This window comes from Acartia tonsa, chromosome 12 (assembly GCF_053477335.1).
Source record: "Acartia tonsa isolate MP-2025a chromosome 12, ASM5347733v1, whole genome shotgun sequence".
Taxonomy (NCBI): domain Eukaryota; kingdom Metazoa; phylum Arthropoda; class Copepoda; order Calanoida; family Acartiidae; genus Acartia; species Acartia tonsa.
The window spans coordinates 14,085,016-14,106,124 of record NC_137271.1 but is presented as its reverse complement, the minus strand read 5'-3'; the positions used below and the strand labels follow the sequence as shown (position 1 = coordinate 14,106,124).

General features: G+C 36.0%; 1 protein-coding gene across 3 annotated transcripts in view; it reads left to right on the top strand.

Annotated features, from left to right (window-relative positions):
- Positions 1–21,109, top strand: part of LOC145333867 (uncharacterized) — an 80,677-nt gene that overhangs the window by 7,933 nt on the left and 51,635 nt on the right. For all 3 annotated transcript variants that reach the window (XM_080179127.1, XM_080179125.1, XM_080179126.1), the window contains exons 18-32: positions 956–1,028; positions 1,658–1,763; positions 2,248–2,371; positions 2,665–2,761; positions 3,108–3,202; positions 7,516–7,601; positions 8,390–8,463; positions 8,761–8,888; positions 9,641–9,775; positions 10,449–10,575; positions 15,687–15,786; positions 16,150–16,917; positions 17,558–17,765; positions 20,501–20,661; positions 20,840–20,919. In XM_080179127.1, the coding sequence (XP_080035253.1) occupies positions 956–1,028; positions 1,658–1,763; positions 2,248–2,371; positions 2,665–2,761; positions 3,108–3,202; positions 7,516–7,601; positions 8,390–8,463; positions 8,761–8,888; positions 9,641–9,775; positions 10,449–10,575; positions 15,687–15,786; positions 16,150–16,917; positions 17,558–17,765; positions 20,501–20,661; positions 20,840–20,919 (2,362 nt within the window). The remainder of the gene's footprint in view (positions 1–955; positions 1,029–1,657; positions 1,764–2,247; positions 2,372–2,664; positions 2,762–3,107; positions 3,203–7,515; positions 7,602–8,389; positions 8,464–8,760; positions 8,889–9,640; positions 9,776–10,448; positions 10,576–15,686; positions 15,787–16,149; positions 16,918–17,557; positions 17,766–20,500; positions 20,662–20,839; positions 20,920–21,109) is intronic.

The following is a 21,109-nucleotide window of genomic DNA, read 5'->3' as shown; positions in this document are numbered from 1 at the left end:
GATCTGCCTGTAAAATTGAGTTTTGGGACTTTCCCTGATTTTTTAAATGGAACCTTCTATTACATAGATGAGTTGATTAGCCACCCCATATTACATTTTTGCACTTTACTTCTAGGGACTTTTGGAGTAAAACAACCCCGCCAAATACAAAATTTATAAGTTTTGAGCTTACATGCCCCTAGAAGTAAGGTGCAAAAATGAAATATGGGATGGCTAATCATAAGGAAAAAGGATAATACTCATCCTTTTTCATGGTAAAATACTTCTTCCCCATCCCTAAATTTAGAAGCAGACGAAAATCAAAAGCCGCCCAGGGCTTTTTGTAAGTCAATCATAAATAATAATGTGAATAAAAAGAAAAGCGATATTTAGCAAACAGCCGTGGGCGGTCAGAATCAGCTGAATGTTCATTATGAAAAAATTTCCCCCTTTTTAGAAATAGAAGGATTCATCTTTCATGAACAAATTTTTTAAAATAAAAATAAAATTCTATGTAATTTTTAATTAAAACATTAAAACGAAAATATCTAATCTAATATTATTGCCCTAAATATGGAAATAGTAAAAAGTAAAAAAATATTTTTTTAAATAATTTTTAATGCGCTCAGTAGGCCTCTTGGCCCACTGCCTATTTTCGTCTTCTAGTTGCTTCGATTCCTCTCTTTTATTTTTTTCTCTATATGGCTAATCAACTCATTTATGTAATAAAAGCTTCCATTTAAAAACCTGCTCGATATCTTTAAAAATAAGCTCATAACTTAAAATTTTAGTTTTTGGGGGGGTCTTTTGCACCACTAGATGCAAAATTTGGTACTGAATTTTCATTTCATATAACTGTACAAACTCCCCCCCCCCCCCCTCCCTTATTAATGTATTTTGTTAATTTTGGACTAAAATGTTCTTTTTTAAACATGTACAGTTTACATTATGGATTTTTTATCAGTATTTTCATTAGGTTACTCGAGTAGAAGGTAGAGGATGGGGATTGTTCGCCAACCAGCTGATCAAGAAAGGCAGCTTTTGTATCGGTGAGTTTTTAGCATCACATCTAATCTTTGCACAAAATCGGATTGTCAAAATATTGGAGGATTTCAGATTTAACACAACTAAATATCCAAATTTTCACTATTTCGGTTTAGAAGCATCCAGTAGTTGGGTAATTTTTGCGTAAATTCATACATACGGAAGTTTTGTTAAGGTTTTTAAAATGTTAAAAGATAAAATGCGTTGATACTCTATACTTTATGTTCGTTTGTCTGACCGCATGTGTGATGGGTCTCTAAAGATTTAAATTATCATTATAGTCTTTTGTCAATTAAAGGAAAAAAAATTGTCAAATTCTATTGAAGTAGTTCATTGGATGAATAAAGTACTAACTGTTTATTCAGAATACTATATTCATCAAATGATTTACAACATAGATCACATCATGATAATACAAGTTTATGTATTTTAAAATAATGGAAACAGGATATACGTGGATATTATGACAGGGGAAAACTTTTTAATTTAGTTTGCTTACAGTTCGTTTATCCAGTAGGAGGGAAGGGGATGAATTGGAAGGGGGGATCTTTATTTTAGCCAGCTACGTATTTACTTTATTAGAGAAAAAAATCTGGTAGGTCTAACATCCAAGTAATAATAAATCTATTTTTAGAATATGTTGGAGAGCTGATAACTATGGAAGAGTATAGATATAGAATGAAACAAAATCAAGACACTAAAGAGGAAAACTATTACTATCTCACCATTGATAATAATAGGTGATTAAAGTATTATGATTACTGCCGTTTTATTGAACATGCCTATTATCTTATCATATAATGTAAATATGTATTTTCTCCTTTAATTTCTTTTTCAGCATAAATGTTAATTTATCTGTCATTAACTAATCCATATCAGATTTTGCAACCTTATTCATCAAAAAAGGGTTCAAAATGTCAGCATCACTTTATCAGAGTACATGAAATTCTGGTGTAAAACACTAGAGTGAGAAAGGGTTAAATAACAGTATCTCCCCATCGCAACTGTCTTGTGTAACCTTTCTATTGGGTCATTGATAATCAACCAATGGTATCGCTTATATTACACAGCCAAGTGCAGAAAATAATTTAGAAGCTGACAAAAGAGGTCTTTGAAAAATTAAGGGAGGTAGATGTATATACATGTATGTTATATACATCTATATTCTATACTATAGATCTGTTATCCAAGCAATAATCAATTCAATTTTTTGTTTGATTTTAGAATGATAGACGCTGGACCGAAGGGTAACAACGCGAGGTTTATGAACCACTCCTGTGATCCCAACTGTATCACACAAAAGTGGAGCGTCAATGGAGACACACGGGTTGGACTCTTTGCCATTAAGGTAGCTTTTATGTCTCTAAAATTAAGTAGCAGGGTGTTTTTGCCTATTTTTGCGTTTCTTGGCCAATTTTTTTTTCTAAAAGTTGTAAGAGAATAATTTTCAGTGTGGCTTCGAAACCGATTAATATCCGCTGGATTAGAACCGGTTCTAAGAAATATTGGAAAATCATGTTTCGTATCGTTTTCTAATTTAAAACGGCGTAGGTAATATGTTATTAAAACTTATCCTTAGTTCTGTATTTCATAATTAGACAGCAATTTATCGTCCATTGACTCATCCCTGGTAAATTGCAGGATATCGAACCCGGTGCTGAATTGACCTTCAACTATCAGCTGGAGAGTGTCGGGGATGTGAAGAAACCCTGCCTGTGTGGGGCGGCCAACTGCTCAGGTCTGCATTCTGGGGGGATGGGCACAAGCACACTTTAGGCATTAAAGGGGGGGGGGGGGATTAGTCGACCATCCACTTTGAATTTTTCACAATTATTCTTGGTATGTTGGTGATACCTATCCCCAATATAGTAATAAACCTTTCCAGGATCTATGAAAAGCTACAGGTAGCGATATTATTCGCTGTAGAGTAGACACATTAACAGACAGGCATCCTGTTATTATTATATCAGCATAAGGTACATTCGTTGAAAGGCAAAAAATAAAAGTGGTTAGAAAAAAATGGAATCGAGTGTCTACAATTAAACTTTGCTATGCGGCGGCTATTTTAATAATGATGAATTCAGGTTTCATTGGGTTGAAGCCGAAGAATGAGAAGGATGACAAGAAGAAGGATCAAGAAGCTAGAAAGAAAGAACTAAAGAAACAGAAGAAATTAAAGGAATAAATCATTTTCTCGTTCTCATTCGAATTTGGTGGATAGGAACCGGTTCTCATCCATACGAAAAAACTATGTCTTGCATCGTATTATATCCAGTTTTCTACGAATATAGAAATGTACAATCATAAGATTAAAACCAGTTTTTTTTTAGCCCGTGCCTTCGGCATCTCGGGGCTAAAAAACTAGTTTTAATCTTATAATTGTGCATTCAATATCCGCGGAAAGCCGTTTATAATACGATGAAAGAAATAACTATTAAAATATTTGTAATATGCATGCAACAGAGCTATAATGATACCTACTAATCTTGGTTTATAAAGTAAAAAAATTGCTTAAAAATACCTTAATATTTATTAAGCTTTTCTGAAAAATACAACAAATTTGGACCAGTAATTTTGAAGTTTTTTAGCTTCAAACAAACATTTCTCTAGTCTCCCAAAAATATATATGAACCTTCCCAGGACCTATGAGAAGCTACACTGTAAAGGATTGATTGATTGATTAGCCTCCAGGGGAAATCTCGTCAGTGGAATGAATCTGTGTTTTCTGTTCAAGTTACGCCCTCGTCAAGTTTAAGAAAATTCGCCGCCAAAACAGGTTGAGTCCATAGTGATAAAACTGTAAGATGCGTTGGATTGTTGGGGCAGTTGAACAGGTGAACAGTGTCGTGTGGTGTTTGGTTGCAGAGCGGGCATTTATCTTCAATATTCTCGTCAATTCTATGTAGATATGAGTTTAAAAGTCTTATAGCCAGATCTTAATTGAGATAGTTGGGAACGTACAGATCTAGTTAAATTAGCCTCCATTTTGTTGACCTCTGGGGGGTTGGCCTGGAGGACTTTATTTGGTGGATAGTTGGCCAGAATTCTGGTAACTTCTCTGGTGTGTATAATTTTCTGCTTAGCTTTAAGGTTGTCTCTGGATACAGGTAGCAGGTCTCGTATGTCTTGTCTCATGTTTTGGATGGTAGGTTTTAGATGAGATCTAGGTGGTAGAGGTTTATGGACATGTTTGTATCCAGGGTGGCCAGGAACATGGTTGGTCAGCAGGAATTGTTTGGAAATCATTTTGCAATGATCTCTTATAGGTAAGATTTTGGCTTCCCTATGTATATGTTGTTCAGATGCCATAGCCAAGTTGCCTGTGATGACTTTTAAGGCTTGGTTTTGGACAGATTGAAGTTTCTGCCAACTGCTGTCAGAAATAATTGGGCTCCATATTGGAGCAGCATATTCTAACACACTCCTGACTATAGCTTTGTATGTCATGGACAGGGTCTCCTGGTCTTGCCCCCAGGTGGCGCCTGCCAGGGACTTCATGATGTTAACTTTGGTCTTAGCTGAATCAACGGTTGCTTTTATATGATGACAGAAAGTGTACATGGTGTCAAAAGTGACACCAAGTAGTTTCGGTTTCAATTCAAGTTTTACTACTTCATTTTCAATTACCACTGTGAGAAGTTCTTTAAACTCCTTAGTGTCGGGGGTAAACAGGGTGACCGTGGACTTGGAGGGGGAGACTTACAACTCCCTTTCTTCAAGAAAATCTAGCACTGCTGGTATGTATGTGTTGATGGCTTTGGCGAGTGCAGCATGTGGTTTGCCTGTAGCATATATGCTAATATCATCAGCATATTGGACAACCACAATGTTCTTGGGTGGGTTTGGTAGATGGCGAAGGTAAAAATTGAATAAAATAGGAGAGGTGACAGCTCCTTGTGGTACTCCAGCTCTAATATTTCTGCTTTTAGAGAGGTGGTTTCTGAAATTAACCTTAGATTGACGTCCTTTTAGATAGCAGCAGAACCATCTTTTTAGGGCACCAGGGATGTTGGATTGGTTGAGGTCTTTAAGCAACTTGTCATGATTGACCATGTCAAATGCTTTACTAAGGTCAATTTGGAGTAGCACTGTTCTATCCGGTTTGATAGAAGCTTTTTCATTGAAACCATTTGATATCTGGATATTGAAGTCATTCAGAGCTGTGACTGTAGAATGATCTTTACGAAAGCCATGTTGGAAGACAGGGATGTTTAAATTGCTGGTGAGGGTTGGGAGAAGAAGTCGTTCAAGGATTTTAATTGCTGGACAGAGGAGAGAAACAGGTCTGTAGGAGTCAAATTCATTTGCAGGCTTGTTGGGTTTAAGAAGAGGGATAATGATGGAGGTCTTCCAGATGTCGGGGATGGTGCTGGTGCTCATTGAGATGTTAAAGATCTTGGTTAGGTATTTAATACAATTATCTCCTAGGTGTTTAAGATGGAGGTTGGAAATATTGTCGGGCCCAGCTGCCTTAGAAGCTTTACAAGCTTTTATGGCTTTCTTAGTATCCATGTAGTTGAAGGTGATGTTGTCCTCTAGGTCGTTCTTCTTAATATTCTTAGAGATGGTTCTTGAGCCTTTAGAGCTTTGATGTTTCACGATGGAGGAGTATTGCTTGTTGAAACCAAAAGCAATATCCTTGGCTGTGGATAGATATTTACCTTTGAACCTTATAGCTTGATTGTTGTGGTTATCATAGCTTTTACCATTCAGATTTTTAATTAATTTGAATAGTTTTGAAGAACAACCTTTGTGGATTTCATTGACTTTTTCTCTCCATTTAGATTTGCGATGTATATTAATTTCCTTCAGGATGTCTCTGTTAAGGTTGGCAATCTCTGGAGAGTTTGGGTCATTTGATCTTAATTCATCTCTAGTCTTAATCTTGTTGGCTGTTGCTGTTGGTATTTCAGGAATTATGTCTTTAATTCTGCTGCCAGGTATAGTCCTTTTTGCAGCTTTATTGATAACTTTCCTGAGAGCCTTTTCAGCTTGGTGTATATTAATGATAGGTAGTCCTGTGGTAGGATCAGTAGATGTAGGGTCAGGTAGCTTCAGAACTTCCTGTTCGGTGATTTTAGTGAACTTCTCCCAGTCTGCTTTATTGAAGTTGATAAAGTTTCTGAAGTCACTTTTTGTGTGGTTGATTGATGTTTTTATTTTTATAATGATTGGGAGGTGATCTGATCCCAGACAGGTTTTAGTCTTCCAATCTGTACTAGTTATGATGGATGTTGATGCCAGAGATATGTTAGGTGATGTTGGTTGACCACTGGATGGAACTCTGGTGGGAAGATTCTCATTAATAACACAATAAGATGAATTTCCAATATCATCTGCAATTTCTGAGTCACGTGTATCTTGAATGCTCGAGTGCCATAAGTTATCATGTGCATTGAAGTCTCCAAGTACAAGGGCGTCTCCCAGTGGAAGGAGAGCAGGTATATTAGGTTTAAAACCTGTGGCGCAGCTAGTGACAGGAGGTATGTAAACATTTAAAATGTTTGTGTTACCAACTTTTACTCCAAGTGTTTCAGTGTGGCCGTCGGATGGAATATCAGGAAGTTTCATAAATTGTAAGGATTTATGAATATATGTGGCAAGTCCACCTCCTTTATCTGATGTTCTATCTTTACGTACTAATGTAAAGTTAGGTATAGTGGGATTGTTGGATTTTTTGCCAAGTTTTGTTTCCTGGAGGACTGCTACTTTTATATCATTTTGATGGATGAAGTTGGAGAGTTCAGTAATTTTACTGCTGATGCCATTGCAGTTCCATTGGAGTATGTTTAGATCATATTCGTCGTCTAGATTAGTGGGGGGAGGGGGTGGGGGTTGTGGGGGGGTAGGTGGGGGTGTTGATGGTGGAGGTGGCGGGGGTGGAGAAGGGGGTTGTTGACTAGCAGGATTTTTGGTATATTTGTTTTTGGTAGGATTTATCACAGGTTGAGGAAGAGCCGCCGAGGTAAATGTTGGGTTAGATCTACAGGAGGGGCATTTGTAGGATTTGTCGTATTCTTTGGTAGATGTAAGCTGCAGTTATTTTGTCTTCTATGATGAACCCATTTTAGACAATAATTGCACTGTACTGAGGTAGAATTTGTCTTTAACTTGACTAGACAAAAAGACAGATGTATACAGGTCCTGGATTTGGTTCTATGCCGGCCATCACCAAAAGGATTTTGACCAGTCCTGCCGGCATTGGCTGGTCAGTTACAATAAAAATTCATAAGCACTGACTTGAGATCCTCTGAGAGGAGTAGAGTGGAAGACTTTGCTGGCGCTGCTGATGGTGTGGCGGCTCCAGGTAGTTGCACCTCGGACAGGCTCTTCCTCGACAACCACACTGTAAATGAGAACCATATCGGTTCAGCGCTAGGCAAAATCCTACGGTACAACTAAGGAATAATTAATTAAGGTTTAATAGATTTTCATAGAGTAGCTTTACTGAACATAAATGTATTTTAAATATAAAAATGATTATACTGACAGAAACAGCAGCAACGTCAAGCAAAGGAGAAAGAAGAACAGGAGAAAAAGAAGGAAAATGTCAAGATTTGGGAGTCTCTTTGCTTTAGGTAAAGACTAGCGGCTCCGTCCTTAGAGGCTTCTAGGTTCAATTGTGACAGTGGGGTGTTGGGTGGGGGACCCTCTCTAGTATACCCACAAATTTATTTTTTAATTTAAAAAAAAAAATTTTTGGGTATTTTTTCTATTAGTGATAGACAACCTGCGACTTTTATATAAGGAATAGTTTTTCCAGAGTGACTTCCAAACCGATTTGAGTCCGCTGGATTAGAACAAGTGTTTATTTATACTAAAAATCATGTGCACCATTGTATTACGGAGATTTTCCCACGCATATTAAAATATAATTTTAAAGGGGGGGGGGGGCGAAAGTGACACATTTTGTAACCAAAACTAAAAGTCAACAAAGGAACTCTACTAAAAAAAAGAGTTACAGGTCTGAGATTTTGCATGGCAGTTGCTTTATAGGGGTACAATATGGAACTGCGAAGAAACGGCGGCGCAACCGCCGAAAACCGCTGTTTCCCGCCGAATTTTTTTTTACCTTTTCTCGGCGGTTTTCGGCGGTTGCGCCGCCGTTTCTTCACAGTTCCATATAATATTGTACCCCTATAAAGCAACTGCCATTCAAAATGTCAGACCTGTAACTCTTTTTTTAGTTGAGTTCCTTTCTTTTTTAGTTTTGGTTTCAAAAAGTGTCACTTTCGGAAAGATGTCTATAATACGATGCAAAAATTAACTTTGATAGTTATTTTAATTAACCACATATATACAGAGATAGTTAAATTGAAGATAAAATAACAAATAAAAAAGTTTTTAATTTAAACTATTGTTTTAGATGCCATGAGGGTGGTAGTTTGATTAGATGTGAGATGGGACTTTGTCCTAAAGTTTATCATTTGTCTTGCATAGGTAATATTTATCTTACATTTTAAAAGTCAAGCTACTCTTGTAACACTTTTTGTACGTTCATCTGTCAGAAATGTGAAAAAAATTCTGGCTGTTAGATATGTAATTATTGAGACTATGGAAATCTTTTAAAAGATTTTCTTGTTTAACATTTGAGTTTTTGTGACTTTTTTATTTAAAGTTCTTTTGGTTTGATAAGTTCTTATATTTTTTTTTGATAAATATGGATCAAAATGAAGATTAAAGTTTAAATGAATTAAAATTAAATTATATTTTTACGTATGTTTTCTTCCTTTATAGGAAAAGAAACTTTGCCACGTGGAAAATGGCATTGTCCCTGGCATTATTGTCATGAGTGTGGCAAACTGGTTGATGGTCCCAACTCTTGGTGTATCCATTGCCCTAGCGCGTATTGCAGGAACCACAAGGTATGTTGTTATTAATGGTCCCAACTCTTAGTGTATCCATTGCCCTAGCGCGTACTGCAGGAATCATAAGGTAAGCTGTTATTAATGGTCCAAACTCTTGATGTATCCATTGCCCTAGCGCGTACTGCAGGAACCACAAGGTAAGCTGTTATTAATGGTCACAACTCTTGATGTATCCATTGCCCTAGCGCTTACTGCAGAAAGCACTAGGTATGTTGTTATTAATAGTCCCAACTCTTGGTGTATCCATTGCCCTAGCGCGTACTGCAGGAACTACAAGGTATGTTGTTATTAATGGTCCCAACTCTTGGTGTATCCATTGCCCTAGCGCTTACTGCAGGAACCACAAGGTATGTTGTTATTAATGGTCCCAACGATTTTTTATTCATTATTTCTTTTTGTGTATTGCAGGGCCCATAAGGTAAGATAGCATTGATGGGCCCTATTTTAAACTCTTGTTTGTAATAGTTAAACTATTGTGAGGCTATTCATTGCTAAAAATGTTTAAGTATGAAAACATTTTTGTACACTTTTTTTATCAGAACTATTTACATATTAGCGAGGCTTTTTTTCTATACAGTCAAATTCAACAACCTTTTATTGGTCAGTTCGTTCATCCAGTAGAGGGGAGGGGGATTTGGGTGGATGTGGGTATCGTTATTGTAGCCAGCTGCGAGTATTACTTTATCAGAGTTCACATAAATCTGGTGCAATATCCCAAGTAGTAATAATAATATGGATTTTCATTATAGGATTGTTTGAGCAAGCATCCTGAGTTGTCTTGGATGTGTAACCAGCATGTGGAGCAAGAGCTTGACTTCATGTTGGATGTTGTGAGAGAGGGGGCTGGTCTTGCTGAACTTCTTCCTTGTCCTAATCCAACTAAGGTAGATGCATGAATGGATGGATGGATGGATAGATAGCACTGTAAATTATAATGGTACCCATTCTCTCGTTGGTTGGCTTAATAAATGTGAGGACTAATATTAAACCCTAACAGAAAGACAAACAGATTGACCTGTATTAAAGAAAAGAAATATATACAGATTGTTACATATTATTATATCCATTAGTAGCGTCTATGCCACTTGAGGTCTCTAGTAGCACTTGATAGATTCAATGTCGACCCCCGCCATTTGATTTTAAATTTAAAAGAAAAGTGGAAAAAATTTATGTATATTTTTTCTTGGGACGATTTCTCTTTTAAGAAACAGTTTAAGATTTCTATCTTGTTGTTTTTCCACATCTAGCTGACCAATTAGGGTAATTTTTTCGTGTATTTTTCGTAAAGTTCAGTATTAGCGTTTAATCGAATGCGCTTAATAAGGCAAACTGTTTTAATTATGAAATTTTTGTATACATTTAGTAAAAATTGAGAACAGAATGCGCTTAATAAGTCAAACTGTTTTTAATTATGAAATTACCTTTGTATACATTTGGTCAAAATTGAGAACAGTTTGACTTAATAAGCGCATTTGACTAAACATTAACACACAACTTTGGGGAAATACACAAAAGATCACCTTCTTTATTCTTATTTAATAGTTTTTTGTTTGATAGGAACAATTATCCATTTGGAAGAAAGCCAGAGGCATTGATGACAACTCTGAGTCTCAACAAACACAAAGTAAAGAAACAAACAAAGACAACAAGAAAAAGAATAAAAATAGATTTTCTATTGACTTTGGTAAATTTTTTTTCTGGTTGAATATGTAATTTTTTCAGGCTACAGGTCCAGGTACTGCAGACCTCCAGGTGGATCCTGGACAAGTAAAAACTGAAAAAAATTTCAATTAAAGATAGAACAAAACTTATTTAATAAAAGTTGATACTTCATGGATGGTATTAACTAATTTAAAGAAAATTTTGAAATTGGTCTCCAGGTTCAGGTACTGCAGGCCTCCAGGTGGATCCTGGACAGGTAAAAACTGAAAAAGGGGGGGGGGGGGAAATGTGGTGACTCGTCACACGACATACCAGCAATTTTATTTTGGGTGCTACTCCCTTAGTTTTAGAGATAATTGGATGAAATCTTTTGGGCTGGGTCACTAATTACCCCAACTATTGGTATCTTTAAAAAAAACGGCGGCGGGACCGCCGCTCGCCGCCGTTTTCCGCCGCCACCAAAATTTTTTTTTTTATTGCATTTCTCGCCGAATTAGGCAATTTGGAATCATTTGAGACCATGTTATTTTTTTTCAAAAATTTTTCCCTTACAATCAACCCTTCGGGGGGATTTTTTTCAAATTCTCGTTTATGAACGTATATCTTAAATTCAGTGCTACTCCTGTGCTTTTAAAGATATTGAAACAAAATCTTTTTAGGTAGGTCAGTAAAAAAATATTTGAAAATATTTGAATAAAAAATGGCGGCGGGACCGCCGCTCCCGCCGTCCGCCGCCGTTTTCCGCCGCCACAAAAAAAAATTTATTGCATTTCTCGCCGAATTAGGCAATTTGGAATATTATGAATAATATTTTTTTCAAATTCTCGTTTATGAAGGTATATCTTAAATACAGTATGCTACTCCTTTAGTTTTAGAGATAATTGGATGAAATCTTTTTGATTGTGTCACTAATTACCCCAACTATTGGTATCTTTCAAAAAAAAACATGTTATTTTTTTCAAAAATTTTTCCCCTTACAAGCAACCCTTCGGGGGGATTTTTTTCAAATTCTCGTTTATGAACGTATATCTTAAATTCAGTGCTACTCCTGTGCTTTTAAAGATATTGAAACAAAATCTTTTTAGGTAGGTCAGTAAAAAAATATTTGAAAATATTTGAATAAAAAATGGCGGCGGGACCGCCGCTCCCGCCGTCCGCCGCCGTTTTCCGCCGCCACAAAAAAAATTTATTGCATTTCTCGCCGAATTAGGCAATTTGGAATAATATGAGACCAAGTTATTTTTTTCAAAAATTTCCCCTTACAAGCAACCTTGCTCCCGCCATCCGCCGCCGCCGCTTTCCGCCACCGCCCAAAAAAAAATTTGAAAAAATAACATGGTCTCAAATGATTCCAAATTGCCTAATTCGGCGAGAAATGCAATAAAAATTTTTTTTTGGTGGCGGCGGAAAACGGCGGTGGCCGGCGGGAGCGGCGGTCCCGCCGTTGTTTTTTTTTGAAAGACACCAAAACTTGGGTTAATTAGTAACACAATCAAACAGTCCCCCGAAGGGTTGCTTGTAAGGGGAAAAATTTTTGAAAAAAATAACATGGTCTCAAATGATTCCAAATTGCCTAATTCGGCGAGAAATGCAATAAAAATTTTTTTTTGGTGGCGGCGGAAAACGGCGGTGGCCGGCGGGAGCGGCGGTCCCGCCGCTGTTTTTTTTGAAAGACACCAAAACTTGGGGTAATTAGTAACACAATCAAATAAATTTCATCCAATTATCTCTAAAACTAAGGGAGTAGCATACTGTATTTAAGATATACCTTCATAAACGAGAATTTGAAAAAAATGACCCCCCGCAGGGTTGCTTGTAAGGGGAAAAATTTTTGAAAAAAATAACATGGTCTCAAATGATTCCAAATTGCCTAATTCGGCGAGAAATGCAATAAAAAAAATTTTTTGGTGGTGGCGGAAAACGGCGGCGGGAGCGGCGGTCCCGCCGCCGTTTTTTTTTTTAAAGATACCAATAGTTGGGGTTATTAGTGACCCAGCCCAAAAGATTTCATCCAATTATCTCTAAAACTAAGGGAGTAGCAACCAAAATAAAATTGCTGGTATGTCGTGTGACGAGTCACCACATTTCCCCCCCCCCCCTTTTTCTATTAAAGTTAGAACAAAACTTATTTAACAAAAGTTGATACTTTATACATGGTAGGAACTAATTTAAAGAAATTTTTTTAATTTGGCTCCAGGTTCAGGAACTGCAGGCCTCCAGGTAGATCCTGCATGGACAGGTAAAAATTGAAATTTTTTACTTTAAAAATTTTCTTCAAATTAGTTCATACCATCCATAAAGTAGCAACTTTTGTTAAATAAGTTTTGTTCTAACTTAAAATTTTTTTTACCTGTCCAGAATCCACCTGGAGGCCTGGAGGCCGAATCCAAATTTGTTTTAAAAATAGGAAAACTACATCCCAAAAGGAAACTTTTTTGTTAAATAACCTATCCTCTCCAGGAATAAGGTATAACCAACAAGCAAATTAATTCAGAAATTGATTTGGGGGGCAAAATAACGCAACCTTTATTAAATTGCCTTTTTCAGCTGTCGTTGGGGGGCAAAAATTGTATTTCACCATCGATAAAATGTAGGTAAATCGCGGCATTGTGTACATTATCAATAACCAAAACAATCGTTTAATAGCAGACAAGAATGAATTATAAGAATGAAAAGGACTGTCCACAGGAAGTTTTTTTTAACTTTAAGCATACTATATGTATTATCAGAATCAAGATCTAATCCTTTTGAAAAGTCTGACCTCTAACTATTAGATTATCCCACCCGTTTTTGTGCTTCTTTAGTGGTAGTTTTCTCTTCTTGTTTTGCCTCTCATGGCGCTATATAATATACCACCAGCAGGATAATATAATAGAGGTCAATTTTTAAATGGCTTCTATTGCTATGCTGTCAATATAAAATCCGAACAGAAAGCAATAGTTATATGAGTAAAATTAAAGTTTTACTTTTATTTCTTTTTTTTTCTATTGTACAGTCCTAATTGAGAGTACAAAATACAAGTTTTAGATTTGTAATTTGAATAGATAGATATAGTAGATCTAGATGATCAATCTGGCCCCTTATTCCATCAAACTAAACAATGAATTTCTAACCTTTTTGTTTATTTATACATAAATAGGATTTGTTTCATTATTACGAACGATATTTTTTTGGCTATATAATTTCCTGAAAGATATTTTATCATTAAGAATTAAAATATGCACATCTTATCATATTTGTTTTCCCATATGTTTCACTTTTAACGAAATTAAAGAAATGCTTTATCCTAAGTGTTATCTGTTCATTTTCTAACCTGATTATTCCTGTTGGCTGATTAATATATTATGTATCTAGATTATATTTAACATTGAGCACCCAATCAGATATAACCACGTACTTCACCATTGCAATGGATATAGCATACATGGATATATTGACAGGGGAAAATGCGTCGTCAATTTAGGTTGCTAATATGCAGGGATCTAAAGGGATATAAGCAGGGTTGTCGAATTGGGCACTTTTTTTGATATTGGGCGGCCCAATTGCCCAAAAGGGTTTTAGGCGGGTTTTGGGCGCCCAAAAGTGGTTTTGGGCACCCTTTTTGGGCAAATGTCGTAAAAAGCATATAAAAAGGATGTAAAATAGCCTAGAACCATACCTAGACTTATTATTAGAAATAAAATAGCCTAAAACCATCTCAGGACCTATAAAGGCTCCACTGGAAAGGAGAACCATATCGGTTCAACAGTTAGCGAAATCCTTCTCTAGATACAAAAAAGCTTACTAATTTATATAGTTAACTAGCGGCTACGGCCCTAGAGGCCTCTAGGGGCACTTGAGGAGGGGAGAGTCAAATTTGATAATCCAATTATTATATTAGATTTAAAAAGAAAAAGTAAAAAAAAATTGGGGGGGGGGGGAATATTTTTTTTTTTTTGGGGGGGGGAGTGGGTTTCCTCCCCCCATTTTTATTTTTAGTTTTCAAAAAATTTTTAAAAAGTTTTGGGGAGAGTGTAATTTTTTTCTAGGGGCGATTTCTCTTAGGAAGGTGGTGGTACCCTCCCCCAAAATAGTTATAAACCTTCCCAGAACCTATAAGAAGCTACCCTGTTAAGGAGAACCCGATCGGTTCAGCGGTTAGCGAGATCCTTCGGTACAAACACACAGACAAACAAACAAACAGACACACATCCTGTTACTTTAGTATAAGGATATCACCCAAAAAATAGGCCCGCCCCCCTCTTTTTTAACCCCCTTCCCTTTTTCTCTTATCCCTAAAAGGGGGGTGCCCAAAACTGCCCAAAAGGACCTTATATTGGGCGGCCCAAAACCGCCCGCCCAAAACTGCCCGCCCAAAAGCGTCCGCCCAAAATGACAACCCTGGATATAAGACAATGACAAATAAATTGATGTATATCCCCAATGATGCTACACAAAATAACTTCTTCTGTTTATTACAATTAGTGGTTGAGGCGTTTGGACATTTAACTTTATGAACCAACCAATTAAAATTTAGCAAAATCACTCTAGCTGTTTTGCCAACGAATAAGAAAACGTTATTATAAAATATGACTTGTGTAATAAACAGTTCAATGACCTTTACCTCCCTTCTAATATGGTACTCATTTATTAGTCTGCTCGTTTATCCAGTAGGAAGGGAGGGGATAAGGTCAAGAAGGTGGATGGTGGGTTTTGTTATTTTATCCAGTTTTTTTTACAACAGTAGATGAAAATCTGGTGCAACATCTATGTAATAATATATCAATTACCATAGTTGGACTGTTTTAATGCTAAAAATTGAATCTTCCAAAAAACAGGTTTTAAGCAAGTATGGTGAAATTGGGTTAAATAATTAATTCGCTTGTTGGTTATAGCTAGCTGTATCCTCTCACTCCAAAGACAAAGTCTATAATCACTGTTTACGCAATAGTGTCAGAACTCCCCCCCCCTTGTTATCTAGAGAAGGGGTAAGTTTGTGAATCATCATAGATGATGTATATCAATTTATCGGCCATTGTCTTATCCCTTTAGACCTTAGGAATGTTGTATATTCTGCTCCTTGTCCATTTTTTCGCTGATTTTTGCATAGTTTGTCCATTTTTCATCGGTATTTTATTTTTAATGTTTGTTTAGATAGCGAAGAGGACACAGAGACATCCATATCCAGAGAACAAACTGTTAGCCGTAGTGTTACTCCATCCACACTTTCTACTATTAGTAATACAGAATCAAGGTTAGTCACGTGACATCAATTTTCAATAATATATTCTCATGTTTCACCTTCTATGTGCCAACTCTAAGCAATAGTCTAAAAGTTAGTGTGTCTAATTGCCGAAGTCGACGGGGTGTCGGGTTTGAGAACCACACATAGTTTTACTAAAGACGCTTGAAATGGTCCTATAATTAAAGCAGTAAAACTATTGGTTTCTGCAGGCGAATTGCTTTGTCCTATAAAAACAGACCCAACTTATTATTATACACAGTTGGGAAGTTCAGAAAATGGTAGTTTAATCAAAATATTGTTTTTATGTAATTTCACCCTATATATCTTGAAGAAACTCTTCTAAATTTTCCTTCAATGTTATTTATTTTTCAGGCCTATGTCTCCAAGTGAGTCAAATCCTAGAGCCAATCGCGGCAACCGCCGTTCCACAACGGCATCAGCCATCCCCGCCGAACTGAAAGTTACAATCCAGAAGCCAAAGAGTAGCAAGAAACAGCAGCCAGAAGCCATTTTGACGGCTGCTAAAGAGCGACTGCAGGAGATGTCAGAAAATGATGTTCTTGATAATGATGATGCCAGCACGGCTGCAAGCGAAGCAGAAGAAATGGAAATAGACTTGCCAACTCCCGCGGTGGTAACCAAAGAGACTTCGGTCACAGATTCTAGTGCCAAGAAAGACCGGACAAACAGATTATCCCGCCGATCCGATAGGCAACCCAGGGAAAAAGAGCCTAAAACACCAACATTACCCTCAAAATCGCCATCCAACAAAAGTCGTCAAAGTTTGGCACTTGATTCAAATAAAACTGACCCAGGACCTTCGGCGACAACCCGGCCGTCAAGAAGAAGTCTTGCCACTGTTGTCGAACCTAAGGCTGCCGAAGTTGAAAATAGAGAATCGACTAGACGCAGTAGGTCAGCCGTCAAACAAACACCTTCGCGGTTAGAAGCTGAAGCAAACGCTCCAAATAATGTCAGTCCACCATCAACAAAATCTGCTGCCAAAGTGTCTACAGCTAGAACGCCAAAATCAGCTGCTAAAGAAAAAGCTGACAAGCCAGCAACTTTGTTTTCACCTCCCTCTGCTAGATCACTAAGATTGGCAGCAGCTAGAAAAGAAAATGTTCCTTCTCCTCAAAAGTAGGTTTTTAAACATCCTATTTTATGGTTAACGTTTCTTCGCCAAATAATATCTTTGATTCTGAACGTAATTCTCAATTTTTACACTAAAATAGTTTTTCTGCAAATTTGAGAAAATTTTGTTGCTTAGACTATTTAACTTAATTACCCTATGTTTTAAGAGATTTCTGTTTTTATCCTATTATATAAAAGTAGTACCAAAGGTTTCTTTTTTCTTGAGCTAAAGATCTCGGATAATGGTTGTTTGAAAGGGTTTTACTTTGCAAAAGAACCTTTATGAATGTCTAAGCGTGATTTTATGCTATTTTCCTAGCCCTGGCATCCCCTAGGCTAGGGGCAAAGCAACTTGTTTGTATGTTGATATATTAAAAACTAGCAGCTACGCCCCTAGAGGCCTCTAGGGACACATAAAATTGTTTCAATCTATTTTAAATCAGCTATTTTTACAAAAAAAAAAAATTTGCCGCTAGATAGTGCTAGTTAAATTGGTTTTAGCTAATTACAAAAAAATGTCGGCAGTGCGGCTTTTTTTTATTTTATTTATTTTTGTCGATTTCTCTGGAGAGGATGGTGGTACCCTCCCCCCAAATTTCTAGTTTGTTTACGTATGTTTACAAAAGACTAATCTTGTTTACTTTAGGGCGACAGTGTCGGAAGTCTCAAAAGCAGCATCACCAAAGTCTGTTCCCGCCACAGCCAACACGATAACTTTCCCAACTCCTGGTGCTGCGACACCCGTCCAGAAAACTAACCCACTAACCTCACCAATACGACTAACTGCTGCTGCTCCGACATCCATCAAGATAACGCCTGTAAAACAACCAGATTGGTTCAAAAGAGAAGATCAGGTTTTTATTTTCCTTATAATAAAGTAACAGGATGTCTGTCTGTATAACTATTTTGGGGGAGGGCACCACCACCCTCCTAAGATAAATCGTAAAAAAAACTGATTTTTAATATTGATTATGAGATTATGATCCATAAATCATAATTTTTTTTATATAAAAAAACAGTATACGTTTATTTGCACAAGATGGTGCAATGATAAAAGTAAAATCCACTTATCTAAAAATTTGTTTATTTGAAAATTCAGAATAAGATTTATTTTGTTATTTAAGTAGATTGACATCCCCCACGCCCCCCCTTTTTGGTTAAACAAGGGAAATCTAGATATGTCTTTTATTTAAATAGTTTATTCAACTTTTATGATTCATCACTATAAAAGACATCTCTAACCTTCTCCCACTCCCTTTTCTAACCCAAATTGGAAGAACTGAATTCTAGTATTATGTAAAGTACTTAGTTAGGAAAAACTGGAATTTTCATTTCTAATAAAAATACACAACCCCCCTCCTTTACCCACTTCCCTTCTTAGGCCTTAAGATTTTACTATATAAAGGAAACCTCACCTTGAGTAAAGCAGTTCTATTTGAACACTAACGAGATTCACATCTCAGCTCTCCTCTCAACATATAAATCTAGGCATAAATATATATTGATAAAATGGAAGGTATTTTAGATTGGACCGATGCCGAACTGGCAGCCTTTTTAGAACTACCTAATGAAATTAACCCTCCCCAGAATTTGGCTCACTCTAGTGAGGGTAATTGCTTTATAGACTCGAACCTAACTAATCTTTTGGTAACAGTAGATTTCATTATTTTATTTAAGTCAACAATTAGGCCTAAGGCCAACAGGAAAACATTTTTTGCAAAGAGATTGATAAAGGTCCAGGAAATAGTTGAAACCCAGAATAAGTTTATAGGTTTTAGACCTTATTTCAGATTTCTAATAACTTTATCAAAATCGGATCCTAAGATCCAAAGATTTATGCTAGATTCATGTACAGTAGGCCGACTCAAGATGCAAAATTTTTTGGCGCGCTATTTTAACCCATTCTATTCATAAATATAAGACTATAGATACCTTTAAAAGTGTTCTCAGACTATTTTTTCAGCAATATGTCAAATTCGAATTTCATAAAAAAGGGGAAGGTTCCCCCCTGGGGGTGAAATTTTTTTTTCTTTCAAACCATGGCTTTATACACCTTCCTGAATTCGCCTTGAAGAGTACATTAAGAATCAAAAAACGTTTTTTAAAAATATTGATCCCAGAAAAAGTTATCCTCAAATAACCGTCAAAATCACCTGATTTTGCTAAAATGGCCAAAATTGTTAGTTTTTTGAGAATAGCTCTTGCTATGATCAAAATATTTTAAAATCGTTTTTTGATCCTTAATGTACTCTTCAAGACGAATTCAGGAAGGTGTATAAAGCCATGGTTTGAAAGAAAAAAAAATTTCACCCCCAGGGGGGAACCTTCCCCTTTTTTATGAAAATCGAATTTGACATATTGCTGAAAAAAAGCTACCAGAACACTTTTTTTGGTATCATTGGTCTTTATATCATAAAAGGAATGGGTTGAAATAGCGCGCCCATTGAATTTCAAAAAAAGTGGTAATTCTGAGTCGGTCTAATGTACAGAATGTCTCTACTCATTTTATAAAAATAAAAACCCACTATAAATCTATGTATGTTTTTTCATGTATATATAATTATAATATTTATTTAACGTTTATATGCCTTTTACCAAAATAAAAAACCTCTATAAATCTATTTATGTATCTAATGTATGTAAACTATAATATTCATTTAATCCTTTACCTATTTGTAAATAAAACTATGTATATATTGTAAAAAAAATCTTAGTTTCTTATTAACGACAAGGATGATTATTTTCATTTTAAGTAGCATTCTTACCTGTTTAGGAAGATACCAGAATCATAGGCCAGAGTTATCCTTTTTCTATTACACTAAGTCACAGTTTTTTTTCACTCTTGTGTCAATCACTTGTGTAACTCTGTATGGCATCTCACTTTGTAGGCCTAGAAGAAAATAGGTTTTACTATCACAAAAGAATCATTATTACTAAATAGAGATGGAAAGATCTTATTAAGTGTCCAGGGTAACCCCCCCCCCCCCTCCGTGGTTTTTAGAATAGCACGGATTAATAGTTGTTTAAAATATCATGCAAGTCTGTGTATTCCTTAAACCATTACAGTGACTATCCCCCCTTAAATGAACCAACGACCAAAGTATAGAGAAACACATTTGTACCTTAAGCTAGGGGGTGTGTCGCAATCAATATTTCTCAAATTAGGTAGATATCAAAATAAATTAAAAAACATTTAATTGCCACTAGAGGCCTTTAGAGGCGTAGCCGCTAGTGTACTAAAAAATGAGTTTGATGTTTGTTTAAAATAAACTAGAACATTTTAAACTTTTCATAAAAATATTGTATTATTTTAGACTAATTCACGGAGCCTCTGTAAATGACAGTTTTTCCTTCTGTAATAAAACTAAAGTATTCCTTCGGCCCCTTTGGGCTTATAAAACTGGTTCTATTCTTATAATTTTTCATTTTAATATTGGCGGAAAGCTGTATGTATATGTATAATATGATGCGATAAATATCATTTTTTGTTTATATTTGATTTTTAATTTTGTTCTTGTGTTATTGAAATGACATCTTTGGGTGTTATGGCTGTTTTCGGCCTTGTTAAACATTATTTATATTTATAAAGGTTGTATGGAAATGTGTGGAGACTAGATGTCGGTACCTTGGCACTGACGACCTGCAGAAAATGCAGAACCACCTGAGTTACCATGGCTTGCCAGACGAGGAGGTCCATAGGCTGGCAGCTAATATTCTGGCCATCAATATGAACCTGAAAATGGCAACCAGGTAAATTAAATAAATGGATAGTTAACCTAATACGATTTTTAAAAAAAGCAAATGTAAGAATGATATTGATAAAGCTTAAGTCAAGTTTTTTAGTCCCTTCCTAAATTGTTTTTAGTTAAATTAAATTTTTTTGACATTGATTTATTGATTGATAATAACGTACAAACTTGTGTTTCAGGACTCTATATAAGCTATTGGTAAAACCCGAGACAATTTTGGGAGCTTCTCCACAAAAACTGGTTACTGACCCCAGCGCAGGTAGATAAGTTATGTAAAAAAAATCTATTTATCTACTTTGTAAAGATTGGAGATTCAAAACAAATCTAGTTTAATGAGGAAGGGCACATTGGACAGAAAATGAAATTACATTAGCACCCAAAGTTTTATCATTACTTGTTGGCTCGAAAAACTTTGGGCACATTTATTACATTTTGATTGGTGAGATCAA